The 26,826-nt window shown below is 47.8% G+C and overlaps 1 protein-coding gene across 2 annotated transcripts in view; it reads left to right on the top strand.

The window, feature by feature from the left end:
• The first annotated feature begins 19,070 nt into the window (after positions 1–19,070).
• BAIAP2L1 (BAR/IMD domain containing adaptor protein 2 like 1) overlaps positions 19,071–26,826 on the top strand; it is a 109,733-nt gene continuing 101,977 nt past the window's right edge. Inside the window, exon 1 of one of the 2 annotated variants that reach the window (XM_037990359.2) lies at positions 19,071–19,415. In XM_037990359.2, coding sequence (XP_037846287.1) covers positions 19,365–19,415 — 51 coding nt within the window. In that variant the 5' untranslated portion in view covers positions 19,071–19,364. Of the gene's footprint in view, positions 19,416–19,967; positions 20,293–26,826 lie in introns of those variants that run through there. The other variant, XM_037990360.2, reaches the window with a different exon arrangement.

A 26,826-nucleotide genomic window follows, 5' to 3' on the forward strand; every position in this document is an offset into this window, starting at 1 on the left:
CGATTCTCCTGCCTCAGCCTCCTGAGTGGCTGGGATTACAGGCACGCGCCACGCACACCCAGCTAATTTTTATATTTTTAGTAGAGGTGCAGTTTCACCATGTTGGCCAGTCTGGTTTCAAATGCCTGACCTCAAGTGATCCACCTGCCTCAGCCTCCCAAACTGCTGGGATTACAGGCATGAGTCACCATGCCTGGCCAGTAGGATGTCTTTTAGCTGAAACATACAGTAACAGGAGGCAGAGTATTTATTAGGAGATCCTCTAGTTGGATTATAAAAGATAGAGACATGGAGGAGATAACAGCACAACCTCAAAGTAGGGGCAACCTTTCCCCCGCAGTAGCCAAAGACACGCCTTCCTCGGCCGCAGAGCAATCCCCAGTGATTTTCTCACCCTGAGATTCTCTGGTCCTTCCACAAACACGTCATCATATGAAGTTAAAACCTATGATCCTGGTGTCCTTCACCTTTTCCGCAAAGTCCAGCCCGGGTGGTGTTTATCTCCAACACAAACAGAACTGTCCCTGTGTCTATGACTGCTTGTATTTGCTGATGACGTCACATCCGTCCTGGGCGGCCTGATCCAAGTGACTCAAGGGTGAGTCTCTGGTCATAGTGAGTCATGCCTCGACCCACCCTGGCAGACAAGGACGTGGCTCCAGGGGAGACCCGGTCCTCAGATTGCTAAGCTGGAGTGAAACCCTACAGGGGAGGTATGGCTGCTGATATAAAGGCTGCTGATGAAGGGACATCTCAGATCCGCAGACCCACACTCAGTACCCTGCAGCAGACTCCGTCTATATCACATGGATGAAACTCACAACATCTCAATCCCATTTTGCCAGTGAGCAGGGGGAAAGTCTCAATGTGGAGAAGCATCTTACCAGGACACACAGCAAGAAAGTGACAGAAGGGTTTGCTTACCGTCTGGTAGCAGAGGCAGCAAAATCCGTCCCACAGCAATGATTTCAAAAGACCAGTGGAGGAAGGGTGTTCCATGGGAGAGGTGGGCAAAGCCAGCTTGTAAAGCATCGATCAGGACACTGAGGTTTTGGAAGTGTGGGTCCAGATTCCAGCAGCCTGAGCCGGGATTCCTCCGAAGCAACTGTCTCCAAATGGTAGCCTGGGGGCATGGGTGGCCCATGGGGTTTCTTCCAAGCTTCCCTAGTCACCTGGCCTATCTGTGGCTCAGGCATTTCTCCACCATGGTGAGGCAGAGAAATAAATGAGCCAGCAGAAATAAATCAAAGTCAGGGGTGGTGGCGTGCACCTGTGGTCCCAGCTACGCGGGAGGATCGCTTGAGCCCAGGCGTTCAAAGCTACTGGGAATTATGATGGCGCCATTGTACTCCAGCCTGGACAACAGAGTAAGACTGCATCTATCATAACATAAAATAAGATAATTAAATAAATTAAATAGTAAGAAAGTTCATTCAAGAAAGTTCACTCTGTTCGCCGGATGCAATGGCGCACGCCTATAATCCCAGCACTTTGGGAGGCCAAGGTGGGTGGATCACCTGAGGTCAAGAGTTCGAGGCCAGCCTGGCCAACACGGTGAAACCCCGTCTCTACTAAAAATACAGAAAAAATAGCTGGATGTGGAGGCAGCCGCCTATAATCTCAGCTACTTGAGAGGCTGAGGCAGGAGAATCACTTGAACCTGGGAGGCGGACGTTGCAGGGAGCCGAAATCATGCCACTGCACTCCAGCCCTCGTGACAGAGTGAGACTGTCTCAAAAATCAAAAAAGAAAGAAAGTTCATTCCATTTAAAAAAAAAAAAAAAAAAGTAGCTAAACTTGAAATGCATTTGCATGGTAATTGCACAACTTTTGAGGGTGTGTGATTTGACCAACCAGACTGAACGTGGCTGGTGAAAGACCAGGACAGAAAACTTTAGCATGAGCGCTGCAATTTCTGTTGACAGCAGAGATCAAAGGCAGCCTTGAAGGGGAAAGAGGGGACAGCCAATGCAAGCAGTGACTTTCTCTCAACCTCCACTCAGGCAGCCCTAGCTGCTACCCCTGACTCACCTGAAGACTCACCTGGTAGGTGGCAGCCACATCTTTGGGGAAGTGCCACCAAGGAAAACCGTGGCCTCTCGCCACTCCCACAAGGTCATCTGGAGCACTGCCCACTCCAACTCCTATTGACCAGGACAGAGGGAACCGGGGACATGACCTTGAGGTGACTTGCACCAAGTCACAGGGAATGTTATCACTGAGACAGGAAGTGAATTCCCCAGACCTACTGTTTTCCCACCAGGATGAGGACACTGTCTTTGCATTCTGTCCCATTCCAAGGAGTCCTCAGGCACCAAGGCCACAACCTCCAGGTGCTCAGAATTGGGAAGGTGGTTTCCTGTTGTAGCCAATGTCAGGCTTATCACGGCCTGGAAACATCTCCAGGTAAAAATGCCACCTCTTTGTCCCAGCTGCTGTGCCTACGAGGAGGAAGAATCCATTGATTCTAGACTCAGGAGTCTATTCAACCAGCAAACAGCAGTCAGAGTTGAGGGGAAAATGCACACACCCACGTATTTCGCCTGTTAGTGTCAATATCCAAATGTTTCAAAACCTAATAAGATCTAAATGACTTTCTGTCATTTTGCCATGAGTAAACAGCAAAAATCTCAGCTCCTTTTGTGTTCAGAAGAAAGCCGTTGCTAGAAGAAAAAGAATCTTGGCCAGGGACAGTGGTTTACATCTGTATTCTCAGCACTATGGGAGGCCAAGGTGGGAGAATCGCTGGGGGCCAGGAGTTCGAGACCAGCCTGGCCAACATAGTGAAACCCCGTTTCTATTAAAAATACAAAACTTAGCCAGGCATGGTGACATGCGCCTGCAATCCCAGCTACTTGGGAGACTGAGGCAGGAGAATTGCTTGAACATGGGAGGTGGAGATTGTGGTGAGCTAAGATCGTGTCACTGCACTCCAGCCTGGGCGACAGAGTGAGACTGTGTCTCAAAAAAAAAAAAATATATATATATATATATATATATATATATGTATATATATGACCACCAACTCTTGATGTCAGAAAAATATACTATTATTATTATTATTATGCATTTATTTATTTTGAGACAAAGTCTTGCTCTGTTGCCCAGGCTGGAGTACAGTGGTGGGATCCTGGGTTACTGCAGCCTCAACTTCCCGGGCTCAGTGAATCCTCCCACCTTAGCCTCTCGAGTAGCTGGGACTACAGGCATGTGCCACCACATCTAGCTAATTTTTGTAGAGACAGAATTTCACTGTGTTGCCCAGGCTGGTCTTGAACTCCTAGGCTCAAGCAATCCACCCTCCTCGGCCTCCCAAAGTGCTGGGGTTACAGGCATGAGCTACCACAACCGGCTAAGAACTTTTTGAAAAAGACAAATAATCTAAGAATTATTCACTCCATTGCAAGCCCAAAGGTAATCATCATTTTAGCTAATAATAATGCATGAATACTATTCAAGGACTTCTGAGGATATTGTCAATGTCGTTTTGTGGGAAGTCTTGCAGTAACAACGACTCAAAAGCAAAGTGATCTCTCTTGACAAGGTTCCTATTTTCTGACTTTGAAAAGGGATTCTGAAATTTATTTCTTAGAAGAGTGGGTGTAAAAATGATGTTCTTTGATTACATTGAAACGAAAGTGCTTTTGGAAAGTGACCTAAGGACATAAACTCACAGACAATAGGTTTTTCAGGAGCGTCCCAATTTTAATAACGTTTCTCTCCTTTGGTCTCCATCATCATACCGGAATTTGGCAGCCTGTGATCTTTCGTTTTATTCTCAAAATATGGTCATCCCCAAAATGAAAAAATGTAAATGTATGAAAAGTCTCAGGAGAACCTTTCTCACCATTTGGATTTTTTTCAGTTGAAGATTCTTTCTGTGTGTATATGTGGAATTCAACACAACGGCAAATTCTCCCAGGTGTTAAGAACAGTATAGGCCATTTGGGAATGTTTTAGACGAAAGGAACAGAAAACTCCACGCTCACAGGTGCTGGGAGAGGCTCCGGATGTGTCTCTCCACTCGGCCAATCTCAACTTGATGATGCTCGGTCTTGTTTGTTGCTCAGAGCGACTTACAAGATGTTGGTTACTTCTTGCGTGATACCATCATATCTGCTTACTTGCCCCGCTCCCCTCTTCGTTCCTTCATTCTTTCTTTTCTTTTTTTTTTCTTTATTTTTTTTGAGACAGAGTCTTGCTCTGTCACCCAGGCTGGAGGGCAGCGGCGGGATCTCGGCTCACTGCAAGCTCCGCCTCCTAGTTCAAGCGATTCTCCTGCCTCAGCCTCCCGAGTAGCTGGGACTACAGGCGCCCGCCACCTCGCCCGGCTAGTTTTTTTGTATTTTTTAGTAGAGACGGGGTTTCACCGGGTTAACCGGGATGGTCTCGATCTCCTGACCTCGTGATCCGCCCGTCTCGGCTTCCCAAAGTGCTGGGATTACAGGCTTGAGTCACCGCGCCCGGCCGGTCTCTATCTCTTGACCTCATGATTCGCCCGCCTCGGCTTCCCAAAGTGCGGGGATTAGGGGTGTGAGCCACTGTGCCCAGCCTTTCTTTTTTCTCTCCCTCCCTCCCTCCCTTCCTTCCCTCCTTCCTTCCTTCCTTTTTCTTCCTTCCTTCCTTTTTCTTCCTTCCTTCCTTTTTCTTTCTTCCTTCCTTTTTCCTTCTCTCTTTCTTCCTTTCTCTTTCTTTCCTTCCTTCCTTTCCCTTCCCTTCCCTTCTTGTTCTTTCCTTCCTTCCTCTCTCTCTCTTTCTCTCTCTCTCTTTCTCTCTTTCTGTCTTTCTTTCTGACACAGTCTCATTCTGTTGCCCAGGCTGGAGTACAGCAGCACAATCACAGCTCACTGCAGCCTCGAACTCCTGAACTCAAGCAATCTTCCAGGCTCACCTTTCCAAGTAGCTGGGATTACAGGCGCTCGCCACCACACCTGGCTATTTTTTTTTTCTTTGTAGAGATGGGGTCTTGCTATGTTGCCCAGGCTGGTCTCAGACTCCTGGACTCAAGTGATCCTCCTGCCTCGGCCTCCCAAAGTGTTGGGATTGCAGGCGTGAGCCACCGCACCTGGCCCACATGTGCTTCCTAGGAAGTTATGAGGAGGGCAAAAAAAAAGAAAAAAGCCTTCCAAAAAAACAAAGAAAGAAAAGAAAGGCTCCCAGAACCTCCACTATTTCACTTTTCAGCCTTCTCAGTAGACCTTTGTCTCCTTGTCTCCTACGTTTCCTTTGTCTCTGGCCAGAATGTGTCTATTTTGCTGCTCCTGACTGCAAAGAGACCAGAAAATTAGGATTCTATCTCACCGTCCCCTATTGTAGAAAAAAGGGGCTGAGACCAGGCATGGTCTCATGCCTGTAATCCCAGCACTTTGGGAGGCCGAGGCGGGTGGATCACCTGAGGCCAGGAGTTCAAGACCAGCCTGGCCAATATGGTGAAACCCAGTCTCTACTAAAAATACAAAAATCAGCTGGGCATGGTGGTGGCGCCTGTAGTCCCAGCTACGTGGGAGGCTGAAGCAGGAGAATAACTTGAACCCAGGAGGCAGAGGTTGCAGTGAGCCAAGATCGTGCCCCTGCACTCCAGCCTGGCAACAGAGCAAGACCCCAACTCAAAAAAAAACAAAAGAAGTAAGAAGTGTCTGCCCCATCTGCCTTCATATTGCCTTACCAACGCTAGAGCAACTATAGATTTTTAAATCTTTAAATACAATAACTAATGCATATAATGCATCCTTTTAGTTGGTGAGGGTGTCTTAGCAATGAGTATTAAAATAGAAAAGCTCTTTCCACCATGAATTTGGGACTCCTCTTTCTGGGCCCAGAGTACTTCCTGACATTATGGCCAAATTCACGCTAAAACTTTTATAGTGATCAGATACCCACGGGACGTGACAACGGGCTTAATGGCGAAGCTTGCCTTTTGTAGTCAGCGAAGTTTCCATTGATTCTTAAGCATTCCTGCACTTCTCGGTCAATGTCAATATGTTGGGGACATAGTTACAGAAACGCATAAACTACCACTCAAGGTTTTGCTTAATAATTTATCACTGTGTGCATTTGTCTAATGGAAATTTTTGTTTTATGCTGAATTTCAAGATCCACGAGGCTAATACGGCACCTTTTCATGAAACGGTTGCATTCTTTCCTTGTTCACGGTACTCATAGATTTGGGAAAATTCCAAGCCAGAGATGACGTATAATGATGAATACGGTGAAAAATGGCGGAAGGCCTGGGCTGCTGTGGAAATAAATGTGCTAAAAACCTCAATAAGAGGCCAGTGTACCTGAGGTGGTACCTGGCCATCTGAACAGACCCACAGGTGTGTAGTCAGGTGGGATGCAGACAGAAAGGACCATCAGAGGCAACCCTGTGTCACCAAACTTTGCTCTCCCTGAAAGACAAAGTAATAAAAGACAAGTAGAGGCCAGTGCGGTGGCTCATGCCTGTAATCCCAGCAATTTGGGAGGCCAAGGCAGGTGGATCACCTGATGTCAGGAGTTCAAGACCAGCCTGGCCAACATGGTGGTGAAACCCTGTGTCTTCATTAAAAATAAAAAAAAAAAAAAAAAAAAGACCGGGCACAGTGGCTCACACCTGTAATCCCAGCAATTTGGGAGGCTGAGGTGGGTGGATCATGAGGTCAGGAGATCGAGACCATCCCGGCTAACACGGTGAAAGCCCGTCTCTACTAAAAATACAAAAACAAAACTAGCCAGTAATGGTGGTGGCAGGCACCTGTAGTCACAGCTACTCGGGAGGCTGAGGCGGGAGAATGGTGTGAACCCAGGCGGCAGAGCTTGCAGTGAGCCGAGACCACGCCACTGTGCTCCAGCTTGGGAGACAGACCAAGATTCCACCTCAAAGAAAAAAAATTAGATGGGCATGTTGGCACATGCCTGTAATCCCAGCTACTTGGGAAGCTGAGGAAGGAGAATTGCTCGAACTCGGGAGGTGGAAGTTATAGTGAGCCAAGACTGTGCCACGGCACTCCAGCCTGGTTGACAGAACAAGACTCCGTCCCCCCACAAAAAAAAAAAAAAAAAAAAAAGACAAGTAGGCCTCATGGAAAAGAATATTCCATTATATTCCATCCCCTTGGCATCCCCTGCTGTCTCCTTTGGGGAACTGCTTAGCAGTCCAGGTGTTTTTCTTACCTTTTTCTTAAGACAGAATCTCACTCCGTCACCCAGGTTGGAGTCAGTGGTGTGATCTCGGCTCACTGCAACCTCTGCCTCCTGGGTTCAAGCAATTCTCCTGTCTCAGCCTCCCAAGTAGCTGGGACTACAGGTGCCTGCCACCACGCCCGGCTAATTTTTGTATTTTTAGCAGAGATGGGGTTTTACCACATTGGTCAGGCTGGTCTCGAACTCCTGACCTCAGGTCATCCGTTTTGGGATTACAGGCGTGAGCCGCGTGAGCCACCTCGCCCAGCCCCCACAATTACTTTTGCACTAACCTTTTGGTTCCCTAGATTTCTGTAACAGTACTTGCAAGTCTTGCCTCTCAGAAAAAGCCCGAAGTGAAGGGAAAATTGTTCCAGAACTGACTGCATCTGTTGATCAAGGAAAAATACTGAACCTACCTGTGAGGATGTAAGTCTTTACTAAGAGGACATTTGGAGCAGTTGTCGATATTTGGAGTTTGGTCAATACAGAAAACAAATTTGCTTAGGAAAGGAAAGTCTGGAACTTTCTCTGCTAATGTTTTCCCGTGGGGAAAAAAAAAGAAAAAAGAAAAAAAAAATCAAGACAAGGAAAAAGGAAGATAAGCCAGGCAGATCAGCTTCCACAAATCCGGTTGGGCCATCTTCCCAAGAAGCCAAATCTCAAGGAGTTTTCAGGATGACAGGTCAGCGTCTCTCCCTTTCTGCCCTTGGGAAAGGAAAGAATGTTCAGGTTATCTTGGCCTTAGGCAAATCAATAGCCTCTTCTCACAGAAGCCAACCTGCACCCAGAGAAAGAGATTTCAGAATCAGGGCTGTGGATAGAAGTTTCAAAAAGAATACAGAGAGGCCGGGCACGGGGGCTCACACCTGTAATCCCAGCACTTTGGGAGGCTGAGGTGGGTGAATCACTTGAGATCAGGAGTTCAAGACCAGGCTGGCCAACATGGTGAAACCCTGTCTCTACTAAAAATCCAAAATATTAGGTGGGTGTGGTGGCAAGCGTCTGTAATCCCAGCTACTTGAGAGGCTGAGTCAGGAGAATCGCTTGAACCCGGGAGGCAGATGTTGCAGTGAGCTGAGATCATGCCATTGCACTCCAGCCTGGGCGACAGAGCAAGACTCCATCTTAAAAAAAAAAGAAAACAAAATCCTTTTTGGCGCTGGGTGAATAACTCATGCCTATAATCCCAGCACACTGGGAGGCTGAGGTGGGTGGATCACTTGAGGTCAGGAGTTCAAGACCAGGTTGGCCAACATTGGTGAAACTCTGTCTCTACTAAAAATCCAAAATATTAGGTGGGAGTGGGGCAAGCGTCTGTAATCCCAGCTACTTGAGAGGCTGAGGCAGGAGAATTGCTTGAACCCGGGAGGCGGAGCTTGTAGTGAGCTGAGATCATGCCATTGTACTCCAGCCTGGGCGACAGAGCGAGACTTCATCTTAAAAAAAAAAAAGAAAAGAAAATCCTTTTTGGCACTGGGCGAAATGACTCTTGCCTATAATCCCAGCACATTGGGAGGCTGAGGTGGGTGGATCACTTGAGGTCAGGAGTTTGAGACCAGCCTGGGTACCATAAAGAGACTCCATCTCTACTAAATATCAAGAAAATTATGCAGGTGTGGTGGCGTGCACCTGTAGTCCCAGCTATCTGGGAGGCTAAAGTGGGAGGATTGCTTGAGCCTGGGAGATGAAGAACGCACTGAGCTATGATTCCACCACTGCACTCCAGCCTGGGCAACAGAGTGAGACCCTGTCTCAAAAAATTTATAAATAGAAAATATGTATTGGCCTTGGTGGAGGCCAAGGAAGCTTGACTTAACTGGGTAGAAAAAAACAATATCCTAAGAGAACTTATCCCACCAAGCCTGTGACACAGAGCAGGTTCAGAAGCTGAATCTCATGGTGAACTTCTTGGAGTGCTTGGTAGAGACAAATGTAAAACTTTTCTGGAGGAATATTTTACAAATCGGGTCACAAGGGATTCTTACAGAAAAAATGGTTCTCGGCCGGGCACAGTGGCTCACGCCTGTAATCCCAGAACTTTGGGAGGCCAAGGCAGGTGGATCACTTGAGGTCAGGAGTTGCAGACCAGCCTGGCCAACATGGTGAAACCCCGTTTCTACTAAAAATACAAAAATCAGCCGGGCATAGTGGCAGGCGCCTGTAGTCCCAGCTACTCAGGAGGCTGAGGCAGGAGAATCACTTGAACCTGGGAGGCAGAGGTTGCAGTGAGCTGAGATTGTGCCACTGCACTCTAGCCTGGCAGACAGAATGAGACTTCCTCTCAAAAAAAAAAAAAAAAAAAAAGAAAGAAAGAAAAGAAAAGAAAAATGGTTCTTCCCCCACCCATCCCAAAGATGACCTCATAAAAACAATTACCAAAACAAATAAGGAAAAAATCCACTGCTATAGGGAACCAGCAGACACAACAATAGCTGAGTGAGAATAAAAACAAACCAAACCAAATAAAACAAAGCAAACGAAAGCACACAGACGATCCTGGTAGAGACTGTAAAATAATACTGTAAGTGATTAAAGAGATGCAGGAATAGAAGCTATAAGGAAATAACATTCTGAAAAAGAAATTGAAAGATCTACACCAAGTAAAAAGATTGTAATACTAGTTTTTTTGCTTTTTTTTTTTTCCCGAGACGGAGTCTCACACTGTTGTCTGGGCTGGAGTGCAGTGGCGCGATCTCACCTCACTGCAACCTCCACCTGCCAGGTTCAAGTAATTATCCTGCCTCAGCCTCCCAAGTAACTGTCACCCAACCATCACACCCAGCTAATTTTTTGTATTTTTAGTAGAGATGAGGTTTCACTATGTTGGCCAGGCTGGTCTTGAACTCCTGACCTCATAATCTGCCCTCCTCAGCTTTCCAGAGTGCTGGGATTACAGGTGTGAGCCACTGCCCCCGGCTGCATTACTAATTTTTAAACAATGCAAAAGCAAGGCTCAGGCCCACGTGGTTTCACTGGTGAATTCCATCAGACATTTAAATAAAGTAAATACTAATTCTTCATAAACTCTTCCAAGAAATAGAAAATGAGAAAAAATAGTTTAGCAGTTCCTAAAAATGTTAAGTATAAAATGATCATGTGATCACTTGTGACCATGTCATCATGTTAAGTATAAAATGATCAGAGACTTTTTTTGCCATATAAGGTGAACTGTATTAGTCCATTTTCACACTGCTCGTAAAGACATACCTGAGACTGGGCAATTTACAAAAGAAAGAGGTTTCTTGGACTTACAGTTCCACATGGCTGGGGAGGCCTCACAATCATGGTGGAAGGCAAGAAGGAGCAAATCACATCTTACATGGATGGCAGCAGGCAAAGAGAGCTTGTGCAGAAAAATTTCCATTTTTTATTTGTTTGTTTGTTTGAGACAAGTCTTGCTCTGTTGTCCAGGCTAGAGTGCAGTGGTGCCATCTCGGCTCACTGCCACCTCCACCTCCTGGGTTCAAGCGATTCTTCTGCCTCAGCCTCCCAAGTAGCTGGGACTACAGGCATCCGCCACCACGCCTGGCTAATTTTTGTATTTTTAGTAGAGATGAGGTTTCACCATATTGGCCAGATTGGTCTTGAACTCCTAACCTCATGATCCTCCTGCCTCGGTCTCCCAAAGTGCTGAGATTACAGGTGTGAGCCACCATGCCCAGCCAAAATATTTTTTAAAATTAGCGGGGCATGGTAGCACGTGCCTGTAGTCCCAGCTACTCAGGAGGCTGAGGTGAAAGGATCATTTGAGCCCAGGAGTTTGAGGCTGCAGTGAGCTATGATTGTACCACTGCACTCCAGCCTGAACAACAAAGCAAGACCTTGTCTCAAAAACACTAAAATAATAAATTAAAATAAAATAACGTAGAATGCTATGATAGAGAAAGCCTCAAATATGACTTCAGGTTGAGTGGTCAGGAAAGGCCTCTATGAGGCTGCATCTAAGCTGAAATCCAAATGACAGGAAAAACCTGGGTTGGGGTGGAGGGGGCAGGAGGAGAATATTCCAGGCAGAAGGAATAGCTAGTGAAAAACTCTAGGGCAGAAATGAGCTTGGCATGCAGGCGAACTCAGTGCTGTTGGGATTGGAAGAAAAGTACAGAAAGGTTAACGAGTTTTAAATTCCCATCTACCTTTCAGAACAAGAAAACTTAAAGCTCAGGCTGGGCGCGGTGGCTCACGCCTGTAATCCCTGCACTCTGGGGGTCGAGATGGGCGGATCACTTGAGGTCAGGAGTTCGAGACCAGCCTGGCCAACATGGTGAAACCCTGTCTCTACTAATTATTCAAAAATCAGCCGGGCGTGGTGGCACATGCCTATAATTCCAGCTACTCCGAAGGCTACAGCAGAAGAATGACTTGAACCCAGGAGGTGAATGTTGCAGAGAGCTGAGATCGGGCCACTACACTCCAGCCTGGGTGACAGAGTGACACCCTGTCTCAAAAAAAAAAAAAAAAAAAGCTGGGTGCGGTGTGTGGTGGCTCATGCCTGTAATCCCAGCACTTTGGGGGCCAAGGTGGGCAGATCAGTTGAGGTCAGAAATTCAAGACCGGCCTGACCAACACGGCGAAAACCCATCTCTACTAATAACACAAAAATCAGCCAGGCGTGGTGGCACATGCCTGTAATTCCAGCTACTCTGGAGGCCGAGGCAGGAGAACCCAGGAGGCAGAGGTTGCAGTGAGCCAAGATCTGGTCACTGCACTCCAGTCTGGGTGACAGAGTGAGATTCTGTCTAAAAAAAAAAAAAAAAAAAAAACCCGAAGAGTCCAGGCCCAGTGGCTCATGCCTGTAATCCCAGCACTTGGGAAGGCCAAGGCAGGTGGATCACGAGGTCAGGAGTTCAAGACCAGCCTGGCTAACATGGTGAAACCCCCGTCTCTATTAAAAGTACAAAAATTAGCCGGGCGTGGCGGCGCACACCTATAATCCCAGCTACTCAGGGAGCTGAGAGAGGAGAATCGATCGAACCCGGGAGGTGGAGGTTGCAGTGAGCCGAGATCGCGCCACTACACTCCAGCCTGGGTGACAGAGTAAGACTCTCAGAAAACAAACAAACAAAAACCAGAAACAAGACAAAGGTTAAAGCTCCACCCTGTCTATTAGTAGTTTTTACAGGAATGTGCCCCAAACTGCCGTTATCAGCAGAGATCTCTTTTGTCACAAAATACAGTGAAATCTTCATGGGTTCCCCTCGCTCAAGTACCCACCAGGGCAAAGGAAGCCATCGGCACACCACATAGTAAGTTTGAAAGAAGAAAGAACCCCCAAAAGAAGAGCTTGTTTTAACTTCGGACGTCAAAATCTTATTGACAGCCAGGCGCGGTGGCTCACGCCTGTAATCCCAGCACTTCGGGAATCCGAGGCGGGTGGATCACTTGAGGTCAGCAGTTCGAGACCAGCCTAGCCAACATGGCAAAACCCCAACTCTACCAAGAATGTAAAAAATTAGCCAGGCATGGTAGCGCATGCCTGTAGTCCCAGTTACTTAAGAGGTAGGGCAGGAGAATTGCTTGAACCCAGGAGGCGGAGGTTGCAGTGAGCCAAGATCGTACCACTGCACTCCAGCCTGGGTGACAAAGTGAGACTCTGTCTCAAAAAAAAAAAAAAAGTATTGACATTGTCACCTGCCATTGCATCTTACAAACTTTGTTAACATAAACAGGATTTTTTTACTCCAATGCCCTATAAATTATGATGGGGTTTACATCCCAATAAACCCATTGTAAGTTGAAAACATCATTAAGTTGAAAAATGCATGTAATACACCTAACCTACGAAACATCATAGCTTAGCCTGGCCTACCTTACACATGCTCAGAACACCTACATTAGCCTACAGTCGGCAAAATCATCTGGTACCACAGCGCGCTGCAAAGTATCGGCTGTTTACCCTCATGATGCTGCAGCTGACCTGGTAGCTCCCTCCACCTGCCCAACATTGTAGATAGCATCCTACTGCCGGGCACGGTGGGCTCACACCTGTAATCCCAGCACTTTGGGAGGCCGAGGTGGGCAGATCACAAGGTCAGGAGTTCAAGACCAGCTTGGCCAATGTGGTGAAACTCCATTTCTACTAAAAATACAAAAATAAGCCAGGCGTGGTGGCGGGCGCCTGTAATCCCAGCTACTCAGGAGGCAGACAGGAAGAATTGCTTGAACCCGGGAGGCAGAAGTTGCAGTGAGCCGAGATCACGCCACTGCACTCCAGCCTGGGTGACAGAACAAGACTCTGTCACAAAAAGAAAGAAAGAAGGAAAGAAAGAAGGAAAGAAGGAAAGAAAGAAGGAAAGAAGGAAAGAAGGAAAGAAGGAAAGAAAAGAAAGAAAGAAAGAAAGAAAGAAAGAAAGAAAGAAAGAAAGAAAGAAAGAAAGAGAGAAAGAAAGAAAGAGGGAGGGAGGGAGGGAGGGAAGGAAGGAAGGAGAAAGAGAGAAAAAGAGAAAGAGAGAAAGAAAGAAAGATAGAAGAAAGAAAGAGAGAAGAAAGGAAAGAAAAAAGAAAGAGAAAGAAAGAAAAAAGAAAGAGAGAGAAAGAAAAGAAAGAGAAAGAAAGAAAGAAAGAAAGAAAGAAAGAAAGAAAGAAAGAGAGAAAGAGAAAGAAAGAAAGGGAGGGAGGGAAGGAAGGAAGGAAGGAGAAAGAGAGAAAAAGAGAAAGAGAGAAAGAAAGAAAGAGAGAAGAAAGAAAGAGAGAAGAAAGGAAAGAAAAAAGAAAGAAAGAAAGAAAAGAAAGAGAAAGAAAGAAAGAAAGAAAGAAAGAAAGAAAGAAAGAAAGAAAGAAAGAAAAGAAAAAAGAAAAGAAAGAAAGAGAAGGGAAGGGAGGAAAGGGAGGAAAGGAAGGAAGAAACCATCCTGCTGTATATTCCTAGCACAAGGAAAGATCATAATTCAAAATTCAAAAAAGTACAGTTGCCGCTGAAGGCATGTTACTTTTGCACCAACATAGTCAAAACCGTCGAAAGTGAACCATCGTAAATTGGAGATCGTCTGTACTGAAGCTGAAGGAGGAGATCTTGGTTGCCTGTCTCTGGGAAGGCACTGGACTGATTTACAGAGAGGCCACGCCAGCTCTTCTGCAGCGCTTCTATTCAGGAGGAAAGAGACTGCAGGGACTTCTCAGTAAAACAATGACTGCTACTCTCACCTTCTCCTGAGTCATCCCTTCCTATTGATTCGCCTTCTTTACCTCTGAGCATCGTGAAGTCTCAGAATAACAAAGGCTGTGGATTTTCAAGTTTAGATGAAACCAGCAAATGTACTTGAAGAGTCTAAAACAAACGGCCTTTTGAGATCACATCCACCTTTTCACCTATGGCATGATTGGTTGTACCTGGATGATGGCTTTCACTGTAGTCCTCAAATTCTACCTTCTTCACAGGCATGGTTCAAACCCAGTTCATTCCACACACTACAGCCCCCAGCAGACTCCCTGGCACACAGCAGATCATCAATACTCATTTGTATTTTGTTCAACCAAGACCTCCCAGGCATCGATGTGCCAAGCACTGAGCTGGGAACTGCACTACTCTTTTTTTGTTTTTGTTTGTTTTTTTGAGAAGGAGTCTCGCTCTGACGCCCAGGCTGGAGTGCAGTGGTGCGATCTCGGCTCACTGCAACCTCCGCCACCTGAGTTCAAGTAATTCTCCTGCCTCAGCTTCCCAAGTAGCTGGGATTACAGGCACACACTGCCACGCCCTGCTAATTTTTGTATTTTTAGTAGAGACGGGGTCTCACCCTGTTGGCCAGGATGGTCTCTATCTCTTGACTTCATGATTCACCCACCTCGGCCTCCCAAAGTGCTGGGATTACAGGCAGGAGCCACCATGCCTGACCTTTCTGTTTGTTTGTTTCTGTTTTGATTTGTTTTGTTTTGAGACAGGGTCTCACTCTGTTGCCCAGGCTGGAATGCAGTGGCGCAATCTTGGCTCACTGCAACCTCTGCCTCCCAGGCTCAAGTGAGTCTCCTGCCTCAGTCTCCTGAGTAGCTGGGATTACAGGCACGCGCCACCAAGCCCGGCTAATTTTTGTATTTTCAGTAGAGACAGGGTTTTGCCATGTTGGCCAGGCTGGTTTTGAATTCCTGGCCTCAGGTGATCCATCCGCCTCGGCTTCCCAAAGTGCTGGAATTATAGGCATGAGCCACCGCACCCAGCCCCTGGGCTGCACTACCCTTTAATGTTGTTACAGACCAGGAACTGACCACTTTCAAAGACTTCTAAAGGAGCAGGTTGGTCACAACTAGAAAATTATTTCCATAAAGGAGTATTAACTCTGACTGTGTATCTGGTGGAAGATTTGCATACAATTATGAACCTGGTCTTTTGATCAAATTCCAACGTCAGCAATCAAATTGGGCCATCTGAGATACTTGAAGGTTGGCTGTTGTTTTTGTTTTTGTTTGTTTTTGAGATGGAGTCTCGATCTTGTTGCCTAGGCTGGAGTGCAATGGCGCAATCTCGGCTCACTGCAACCTCTGCCTCCCGGGCTCAAGCGATTCTCCTTGTAATCCTGAGTAGCTGGGATTACAGGCGCACACCACCACGCCTGGCTCATTTCTGTATTTTTAGTAGAGACAGAGTTTCGCCATGTGGGCCCAACTGCCCTCGAACTCCTGACTTAAGGTGATCCGCCCACGTCAGCCTCCCAAAGTGTTGGAATTACAGGCATGAGCCACTGCGTCCACCCACTTGTGGGTTTTACGGTGGTTTGTCATTCTCTGTCTTTTCTGGCTCTTAACCACACCACAGAGCTGTGGGGGTGTTAAAGGTCAAGCCTCTGCTCTCTTTCCAGCTCCTCAAGTGACCACCTGGCAGCAGAGGGTGAAACGATCTCATTCATCAGAAGACATAGAAGGAAGTTCTAACACAAAAGGTGATCTGCAAAATTAAGGCAGCGATTTTCAAGTTTCAATAAAAATCAACAGACGTACTTACAGAGCTGAACACATAATGGTAGGAATTATAAAGTCATGAATGCATCTCCCATATGGGAAGTGAAACCCAGTTGGCGAACCTCATGAACTAAAGACTGTAAATCTGTTAAAGAAGGAGGCACCTGCTTCCATCGCCAGAAACTTGAGACCGATGTGTTATTTCCCCCGACATCAGGAACACGTAACCTTTTGGTTCCTAAGCATGATACATTTTTTTCTGTTTGCTTGTTTGTTTTGAGACAGAGTCTCACTCTCTTGCCCAGGCTGGAGTACAGTGGCAGGATCTCAGCTCACTGCAACCTTCGCCTCCCGGGTTCAAGCGCTTCTCCTGTCTCAGCCTCCCGAGTGCCTGGGACTACAGGTGCCTGCCAACCAAGCCCGGCTATTTTTTGTATTTTTAGTAGAGACAGGGTTTCTCCATGTTGGTCAGGCTGGTCTCAAACTCCTGACCTCAGGTGATCTGCCTGCCTCAGTCTCCTAAAGTGCTGGGATTACAGGCATGAGCCGCTGTGCCCGGCCGCATGATACGTTTCATAGCTTGCAAAACCTGATAAAATGGTCCCCAAGTCCAAGTGATGGTTTCCGTTCTAAGTCCATCCTCTTGGCGTTCCCATCTGTGTTCCCATCTGGGCCACACAGTGCCTTCATTGTGTATGTTTCCTAGCGAACTTTATCACAAGATTAGTTTAGAAGTCTCACATCTTTCTTCTTTTTTTTTTCCTTTTTTTTTTTTTTTTTGAGACAAAGTTTTGCTTTTGTCGCCCAGGCTGGAGTGCGATGGTGCAATCTCAGCTCACCACAACCTCAGCCTCCCAGGTTCAAGCGATTCTCCTGCCTCAGCCTGCTGAGTAGCCAGGATTACAGGCATGCACCATCAAACCCGGCCAATTTTGTATTTTTAATATAGACGGGGTTTCTCCATGTTGGTCAGGCTGGTCTCAAACTCCTGACCTCAGGTGATCTGCCTGCCTCAGTCTCCTAAAATGCTGGAATTACAGGCATGAGCCACCGCGCCCGGACAGAAGTCCCACATCTTAACAGCCCATAAAAGATGCAATTGCACTCACATAGACGTTTTGGCATTTTTGTTTGTTTTTTGAAACAGAGTCTCACTCTGTGGCCCAGGCTGGAATGCAGTGGCACAATCACAGCTCACTGCAACCTCCACCTCTTGGGCACAAGCCATCCTCCTACCTCAGCCTCCGGAATAGCTGGGACTACGGATGCACACTACCACACCTGGTTAATGTTTTTATTTTTATTTTTTGTAGCGATGGGAGTGGGCTCCCTATATTGCCTAGGCTGGTCTGGAACTCCTAGACTCAACCAATCCTCCTGCCTTGGTCTCCCAAAGTGCTGGGATTACAGGCATGAGCCATCCTGCCTGGCCTCCAGATAGAAGTTTTTTGTTTGTTTTTGAGACAGTTTCGCTCTTGTCCCTCAGGCTGGAGTGCAATGGTACTATCTCAGCTCACTGCAACCTCCGCCTCCCAGGTTTAAGCAATTCTCCTGCCTCAGCCTCCCGAGCAGCTGAGATTACAGGTGCACGCACCACCACGCCCGGCTAATTTTTGTATTTTTAGTAGAGACGCGGCGGTGGGGGCGGGGGAGGTGGTGTTTCACCATGTTGGCTAGGCTGGTCTCGAACTCCTGACCTCAAGTGATCCACCTGCCTTGGCCTCCCAAAGTGCTAGGATTACAGGCGTGAACCACCAAGTCCAGAGGTTTTAAAACATCAGAATAAGACCTCCCGCCCTTGTTGGGTGCGGGTCTCAGGTGCTAAGTAGTGGTTCTTACTGGGGAGAAGGTTGTCACCTAGCCCAAGATACATACTCCTGGAAGAGGCCCAGAGAAGGCAGCTGCATCACCTTTGGGCAGGGCTGAGGCTGGGGTGGAGACAAAATAGGGAGCCCAGGAGCCACACACCTCCAGAGTTTGAGTGATGACAGGAAGAAAGGCTTCCCTAACACCTCAGCTGAGGTGGTCTTCTAAACCCTGCAACAATCTTGTGAGTAACACGGTTATATTGCATTGAGTTAAAGGTCGCTGTTAATGTAAAATTTAAAAACGTACTTCCGGGCTGGGCGCGGTGGTTCACGTCTGTAATCCCAGCACTTTGGGAGGCCGAGGCGGGCGGATCACCTGAGAGGTTAGGAATTCGGGACCAGCCTGGCCAACATGGTGAAACCCCGTCTCTACTAAAACTACAAAAAAAATTAGCCTGGAGTAGTGGGCGCCTGTAATCCCAGCTACTTGGTGAGGCTGAGGCAGGAGAATCACTTGAACCCGGGAGGCAGACGTTGCAACGAGCTGCGATTGCGCCACTGCACTGCAGCCTGGGCGACAGAGCGAGACTCCATCTCAAAAAAAAAAAGTACTAACATTTCGGTAACTAGATCTTGGCATTTATTAGTTTTTTGATATATCAGGAGCTTTCAAAATTGCAAGTGGCAGCCCGCTTTCTCCACCTAGGAGGGCCCATGTCCCCCACGGGTCCCTTTAACTTTTGAGGTCAGTGAGCGGCAGGGCAGGGAGAAATCAATCCGGGAAATTAATACAAGTGGGGAATGTGGCCCCTCTTCCCTTGGTCCCCAAAAGGCAGGGATAGACGAAGCCCTCATGGAGGGCGTGGGCCTCGGGGTCCTCGGGGTCAGCACCAGGCGAGGCAAACAAGGGTTCCAGGACTACAGTCTAAACACCCCCAGGCTGCCCTTGCCCTAGCAAAACAGCAAAGCGAGCAGCCCACTCCACACTCGGTCCCACTCCAGGGTCTCCGGCCCTATGTCTCCGGAGCTCTGGGAGGGCCGCAAGGGGGCGCACCGTGGCCTCCCTGCCTTGTTCGCCCCAGGTGGGGTGACCCCGCCCACTCGGGGGCCCGCTTCCCTCCGGCTACGCCCATTCCAGCTGCCTGGCCCCGCCTCCTCCCCGCTCACCAGGCCGCCTCAGGTGGGGCCGCCCCGCCCCTCCGGCCCCGCGGCCCCGCCCCCGTCCACCCCGCCCGCCTCAGGTGGGGCTGCCCGGCCCGCCCCGCTTGCTCGGGCTGCGTCCGGCAGCTTCTCCTCCGCTCCTCGCAGAAGGCCAGGGCGGCGCCGCCGCAAGTTTTGACATTTTGGCAGCGGAGGCGCGCGCGGGCACTCTCGGGCCGACGGCTGCGGCGGCGGCCAACCCTCCCGAGCCCCTTAGTCGCGCCTCGGCGCTCCCGCTGCCCGGAGTCCGGCGGCCACGAGGCCCAGCCGCGTTCTCCCGCGCTTGCTCGCCCGGCGGCCGCAGCCATGTCCCGGGGGCCCGAGGAGGTGAACCGGCTCACGGAGAGCACCTACCGGGTAAGCCCGGGGCCCAGGGCTCAGGGAAGTCAGGGCTTTCCACCTCGGGGGTCAGAAGGAGACTTTACGCGGGACGGTACTTTCCCAGCCCCCCCCCAGCTCCCCTTCCCCTCCTCGTCCCCGTCCTTCCACCTCGCCCCGTCTCTCCCACTCCTCCCCTGGCCCTCCACAGCCCCTCTTCTTCCTCCTCTGGTCCTCTCCCTCCTCCCTGTCCCTCCCCATCCCTTACCCCCCACTTTTCCCCCTCCTTCCCTCCCACCCACTTCCCCCCTCCTTCCCTGCCCCCCACTTTTTCCCCTCCTTTCCTCCCCCTCCTCCCTGTGCTTCTTCCCTCTTTCCCTCCCCCGTACCTCTCTCCCTCTGCCCCTCCGCTCCCCATTCACTCTCTCTCCTCCCCTGCCCCTCCTCCCTGTCGCTCCCCTCTTTCTGGTTCTTCCTTCTCCCCCGTGTGTCTCCCCCTCCTCCCCTGTCCCTTCTCTCCTTTCTCTCCCCCTCCTCCCTCTCCCTCCCCCTCCTTGTGGTTCTTTCTCCTCCCCCGTGTGTCTCCCCCTTCACTCCTGGTCCTTCTCCGCCTCCCCTGTCCCTTCTCCTCCCCTGTCCCATCCCCTCTTCCCTGACCCTCAGAGCGCTGGAGACCGCCCCCCATCCCCTGACCGGCTCCACATTTTACAACCAGTGCACTTAGATCGGGGAGGGGTCGGTTGTGCTTCGATGGGGGCCCACGTCCTCCTCCCAACTTCTTGGAATCAGTGACCCGCGCTGGCCTGGCTGTCGGGCTTAAGCCTCCGGGACCAAAGACACAAGCTCGAGTTTCCTCTGAGAAAAGAAAGCGCCCAAGAATGTGGGGGTGAAACTCCCCTATTACTAGGATCGCCAGGTGAGCCGAGCTCTGGGCGTTCTCCAGGGAAACGCCCTCCCCCTTAGACCCGTCCTCTCCCAGCTTTCAGTTTGAACTTGGCTTTTATATATGGGTTATTTGGTGAGGTTCTTGGAGTCAAAGAACAACCGAGGTTTTAATGAAATTCACCTAACCTTAAGGAATGCATTCATGGCCGGTCTCTTAACTTGCATGTGTTAGGAGAGAATTTTTCCTGAGACAGAGACTTAGGATTAGTGGCCAGTTTAAGTACTAATAAATGAATTCCAGGTGAAATAAGATATGTTAATCATCTGCTATTAATAGAACACAAAACAACTTTTGTTTTAATTCAGCCTAGGCATCTTGAACCCTTGAAACTTTGACGTTCTCTAAGTTCGTGTATAGGCATGTTTAAGATTATAAATGGTCGGTGTTGGTTGGTGCGTTTTATCTTTTTTTCTGTCCCTGGTGCTTGAATCAGGAAGTTTGGTCTCTCTGATAGACTTTTTTAACCGTAAAATTTTAGTTTCTGGGGTTTCAAGGTCTGAATTCCTAAAATCAGAGGAGTCTTAACTTTTGTTGAATGAAAGTAAGAGAAGAACATGAACATTTTTGTTATGTATTGAAATCCAAGAGATTATCCATTCTGTTTATCTTAACACAAAGTGTATACTGTCACATATAAATTATGCCTGACAGATAGGGAGAGTAGAGACAGTTGACGCAGTGTTTTTGATGCTCAGTCACTGTGACCAAAAACTCTTCCTATTCGTATGTTGCCTTCATAGAGGGCGATCTTTAGACATCTGGGAAATTCGAATGTTGAAATCCTACATTTGTACTGAGATTGCTACTATTTAAATGACCCGGAAGACGTTGCTGCATGAGGTGTGTCGGGAGCTGACCAAGTGTGTAAATAAAACGTTCTTTCTGCCAGACTCAGACCTGGGAAGTAAGTAGTAGCTGCCCTGTTGACTGTCAGTGAAGGAAAAACTTTGTAATTGAGGAACACAGGCCATTCCAAATTTGAGGCAGAGTCTGATATCCACTGGGGTGCAAAAACAGACCACCACTACCTTCCACCCTCCCTCCAAGAACAGAGCCCTGTGTATCTTCCCAGTCTGAGCTGCGATTGAAACTTGAGACTAGCAGTCAGGTGTTCTGAGTTAAATGCTGCTTTTTTTTTTTCTCCTGCTTCTTCCTGACGTAGACTTTTATTAGCAACTCCTTAGAGGGACCGTACCAAGGCGAATTGCAGCGTCACAAATGCCAACCACTTGGGCATGTCGTATTACCCAAAGAACAGAAACGGCAGGGAAAAAGTGTGGATTTCATCATTTTGGTTATATGTATTTGTAGACGTAAAGCAATGTAAATGGAGATTAAATACCAGTACCTGATTGTTTTCCATTGCCAGGTGTCTGAAAGCATACTGGAAAGCTCACTAAATGTTTGTTAATTTTAATTACTATTTCCTTGTTAGTGTTTTGGGACCTTTTTTTTTTTTAATGTCCAGGTGGTAGGATATTTACAGCATCAGACCACAAGTTTATGTCATCTATGAAATAGTGAGGACTGCTAGCCTATGCTTTGGCCATGCAGGCAATGCAAAGTGAAATTTTATATTCAGGAGTCTGAAAAACCTTCCCCTGTCTCTGTATTGGGTTCATCCCCTTATCCCGCCCCGCCCCGTGATGTTCAAGCTGAAAACAATTTAAGCTTAATATGGCAAAAATCTAGGGGCAGTGTTGATGAATCTAGTGCTTTTAAGAAGAGGTGTCCTCTATGTTACCTAACCCTCTACCATATTTTACTAATAGAAACGCAACCCAACCAGGTGTGTTTACAAAAGCCACTTGCAAATGATTTTTTTAATGATTTGCTAGTATGGGTTTTAGTTTTTAAAAAAATACTCAGGGCCGAGCGCGGTGGCTCACGCCTGTAATCCCAGCACTTTGGGAGGCCGAGGCAGGCGGATCGCGAGGTCAGGAGATTGAGACCATCCTGGTTAACACGGTGAAACCCCGTCTCTACTAACAATACAAAAAATTAGCCGGGCTTGGTGGCGGGCACCTGTAGTCATAGCTACTCAGGAGGCTGAGGCAGGAGAATGGCGGGAACCCAGGAGGCAGAGGTTGCAGTGAGCCGAGATCACACCACCACACTCCAGCCTGAGCGGCAGAGCGAGACTCTGCCTCAAAAAAAACAAGAAAACAAACAAAAAAACCTCAGGTTTCTCTGATTTTGAAATAAAGGAATACTTTAGAGAAAAGGAGGAATTATAAAGTAGCGTGATCCTCTGTAGCCAGTATCAAATATCCTTAAATATATGCTGTGTACACATTTGCTGAAATGTTTAAAATGTATATGTAGGCAAATGATTACTGGAGAGCCATGTTAACTCCCAGGATGATGTGTGTATTTTACTAATTCTCAAGCAAATGATGTTATAAACCCCAAAATGTCAAGTAATGTTGCTGTTACTAATTAGAGTTCAGCCAAAAATCCCTCCCCTGTCTACACTTTATAGCATGCCCATAATTTGCCCTCAAAAGCTTGCTTGTGATTTTGCATGGTTTTCTGATGAGTATATGCTCTCATAGTAGAGGAAGAAGTTCAAAAAAACCCTTAATTAAGAGTAGCCACAGCCTTCCTAGAAGAACTGTTAAAGACTTAGGAAGTAGGGCTGGGTGCGGTGGCTCAAGCCTATAATCCCAGCACTTTGAGAGGCCGAGGTGGGCAGGCAGATTATGAGGTCAGGAGATCGAGACACTCCTGGCCAACATGGTGAAACCCCGTCTCTACTGAAAATACAAAAATTAGCTGGGTGTGGTGGCACGTGCCTGTAATCCTAGCTACTCGGGAGGCAGAGGCAGGAGAATCGCTTGAACCAGGGTGTTGGAGGTCTCAGTGAGCCAAGATCGTGCCACTGCACTCCAGCCTGGGCAACAGAGCAAGACTCCATCTCAAAACAAAACAAAAAACTTGGGAAGTGGAGGAAGAACGGGCATGGCAGCATCCAGGGATGTCCTACCTACAGGAATCTTGCTAAACAGAAAGCAAAAGGGAAGATGTCACAGAAGCCTTTCAATGTCACCTCAAGGAAGCAAGCTCAAACTCTCTTTCAGATTTCAGACACCTCCATCCATCTCCCAGCCCCACCTTAGGCTACATTACCTTCCCCCATAACACTTCCTTAGAATAGGCTATGTGATATATTTATTTATTATGTTTCTGTCCCTCTCTTTCCACCCCAACTAGAATGTGAGCTCTACAAGGCAATGAGCTTTGTTTTTGTTTTATTCCAAGCACTTAGAACAGTTCCTGACACATAGTAGGCATGCGTCTTTGTTGAATGAATGGACATTTATCCATTTAATGTGTGAAGCACCTGTCCTTTGGTAGGCTCCTGCTGCCCTCCTATGATACTTTTCATAGAGTTCTTACTTTTCTTTTTTTTTTTGAGATGGAGTCTCACTCAGTCACCCAGGCTGGAGTGCGGTGGCCGGATCTCAGCTCACTGCAAGCTCCGCCTCCCGGGTTTACACCATTCTCCTGCCTCAGCCTCCCGAGTAGCTGGGACTATAGGCGCCCGCCACCTCGCCCGGCTAGTTTTTTTTTTTTTTTTTTTTGTATTTTTTAGTAGAGACGGGGTTTCACCGGGTTAGTCAGGATGGTCTCGATCTCCTGACCTCGTGATCTGCCTGTCTCGGCCTCCCAAAGTGCTGGGATTACAGGCTTGAGCCACTGCACCCGGCCTCATAGAGTTCTTAATTCTAAGAAAACATCAGCCCTCCAGGTGAATGTGGATTGTGTTTACTACTATTTATATTTATTTATTTTTGAGACAGGATCTTGCTTTGTTGCTCAGGCTGGAGTACAGTGGTGCAATCGCAGCTCACTGCAACCTCCGCCTCGCGGGTTCAAGCAATTCTCCCACCTCAGCCTCCCGAGTAGCCGGGACTGCAGCCACCACGCCTGGCTAAGTTTTGCATTTTTTTGATAGAGGCAGGGTTTCACCATGTTGGCCAGGCTGGTGGTTAACCAGATTGAGAAACTGAGGCCTCGGGTCTCTTAGTGACCGGCTGCCACATCCCACTTACCATGCCTTTGTTTGTATGATAATTTAATTTCCAGTGACCAGCAGATGCACAAACCAATACATTTTCATAATGCGGCGATCTATGGTGTCACTGGAATTTTCTGTCATTCTGTTAATTCGTCATCATTGGCATGTTTTGAACAACTCTCTTAATAAAATGAAGCTAGGAGCGGCGGCTCATGCCTGTAATCCCAGCGCTTTTGGGGGTCAAGATAGGTGGATTGCTTAAGTCCAGGAGTTCGAGACCAGCCTGGGTAATGTAGTGAGACCCTACCTCTACAAAGATACAAAAATTAGCCAGGTGTGGTGGTGTGTGCCTGGGGTCCCAGCTCCTCAGGAGGCTGAGGTGGGAGGATCACCTGAGGCCAGGAGTCAGAGGTTGCAGTACTGGAGTGGTGCCACTGTACTCCGGCCCGGGCAACAGAGTAAGACCCCATCTCAAGAAAAAATGATTATTTTTTAATTAAAAACTGGGTGGAATGTTGAAGAAAAGAATCCAGTTTGTTTTAATTCCATGCAGATTAGCTTTCCCTTGAAGGTCTATACAAGACAAGAATTAATACCCACAACTGAAATAGTGTCACAAATGTAAATCAAAAGCTACAGGTATGTAGCTGGGACCACATGCACCACCATGCCCGGCTAACTTTTTATTTTTGGTAGAGATGGTGTCTCGCTGTGTTGCCCAGGCTGGTCACACGCTCCTGAGCTCAAGTAATCTGCCTGCCTCGGCTTCCCAAAGGGCTGGGATTACAGGCCTGTATTCAAAGCTATAATAATTCCAACTTAATATTCCAACTTAAAAATAAGTTGTAAAAGCTGCACAGAATTTTAACTTATCTGCTGACACATGCAAATCTATTTTAAAGTTTGTTTTTAAAACATTTTATTGAATAGCAGTATATATAAAGTTGTGCTTAAGTGTACATAGCTAACTGTTCACAAACTGAACACACCTGTGTAACCACCACCCAGATCAAGAAGCAAACCATGGCAACCCCCTGAAGTCCCTCTCGTGCCACCTCCCAATTGCTGCACCCCTCCAAGGGTAGCCCCTCTCCTAACTTCTTTTTTTTTTTTTTTTTGAGATGGAGTCTTGCTCTGTCACCCAGGCTGGGGTGCAGTGGCATAATCTTGGCTCACTGCAACCTCCACCTCCCAGGTTCAAGCAATTCTCCTCCCTCAGACTCCTGAGTAGCTGGGATTACAGGCTCGTGCTACCACGCCTGGCTGATTTTTGTATTTTTAGTAGAGATCGGGTTTCACCATGTTGGTCAGGCTGGTCTCAAACTCCTGACCTCGTGATCCACCCGCCTCAGCCTCCCAAAGTTCTGGGCTTACAGGCATGAGCCACCATACCTGGCTGGGATTATTTTCTTTCTTTCTGCTTTTTTTTTTTTTTTTTTTTTTTTGAGACGGAGTCTTGCTCTGTCACCCAGGCTCAAGTACAGTGGTGTGTGTGATCTCAGCTCATTACAACCCTTGCCTCCCAGGTTCAAGCGATTCTCCTGTCTCAGCCTCCCGAGGACCTGGGATTACAGGTGTGAGCTACCACGCCCGGCTAATTTTTGTGTTTTTAGTAGAGACTGGGTTTCACCATGTTGGCCAGGCTGGTCTCAAACTCCCGACCTTAGGTGATCTGCCAGCCTTGGCCTCCCAAAGTGCTGGGATTGCAGGCTTGAGCCACTGCGCCCGGCTGGGATTATTTTCAGACTATTCCAAGATATTATGAGTCGTGCTTTATGAATGTTCTGGCTCCCATCTGATGGCCATAGGCCCTCATTTCTCTTGGGTAGATACACAGGAGCAGACTGGCTATTAGCTATTGAAATATTTGGCTTTAGGAAAAACTGCTGATTGATTTTGCAAAGCGATGCACCAGTTGCCATTCCGCCAGCCGACTGTGAGAGTTCCGGTTGCTCTTCATCCTCACCAGCTGCTGCTACTTCCCATCCTTTTAATTTTTGCCATTCTTGTGGGTATGTGCAAAAAATTTTAAAGTAAACACAAAACAAACAAAATCGTTTGTTCCAGGCCTGCTGGTGATCTGTCATTTCTCTGTAGGGTGTCTGTAACCTTGGCAGGGAGCCCCGTGGGAAATCCTTCAGGTCACAAGACAAACCAAGACCTAGGGAATTCTGGTCTGAGAGAGGCCATCCAGTTCTGGTAGTCACTAGAGGAAGACATAAACTGAAGTTCATTAGACTCTAAAACTATCATAACGGAACGCATGAAAGGGTTTTGTTTTATTTTGAGACAGAGGCTTGCTCTGTCACCCGGGCTGGAGTGCAGTGGCGCAATCTTGGCTCACTGCAACCTCCGCCTCCTAGGTTCAACTGATTCTCTGTCCTCAGTCTCCTGACTACAGGCGGGTGCCACCACACCCGGCTAATTTTTGTATTTTTAGTGGAGACGGGGTTTCACCTTGTTGGCTAGGCTGGTCTCGAACT

The sequence above is a fragment of the Chlorocebus sabaeus genome, chromosome 28, assembly GCF_047675955.1.
Source record: "Chlorocebus sabaeus isolate Y175 chromosome 28, mChlSab1.0.hap1, whole genome shotgun sequence".
NCBI classification, from domain to species: domain Eukaryota; kingdom Metazoa; phylum Chordata; class Mammalia; order Primates; family Cercopithecidae; genus Chlorocebus; species Chlorocebus sabaeus.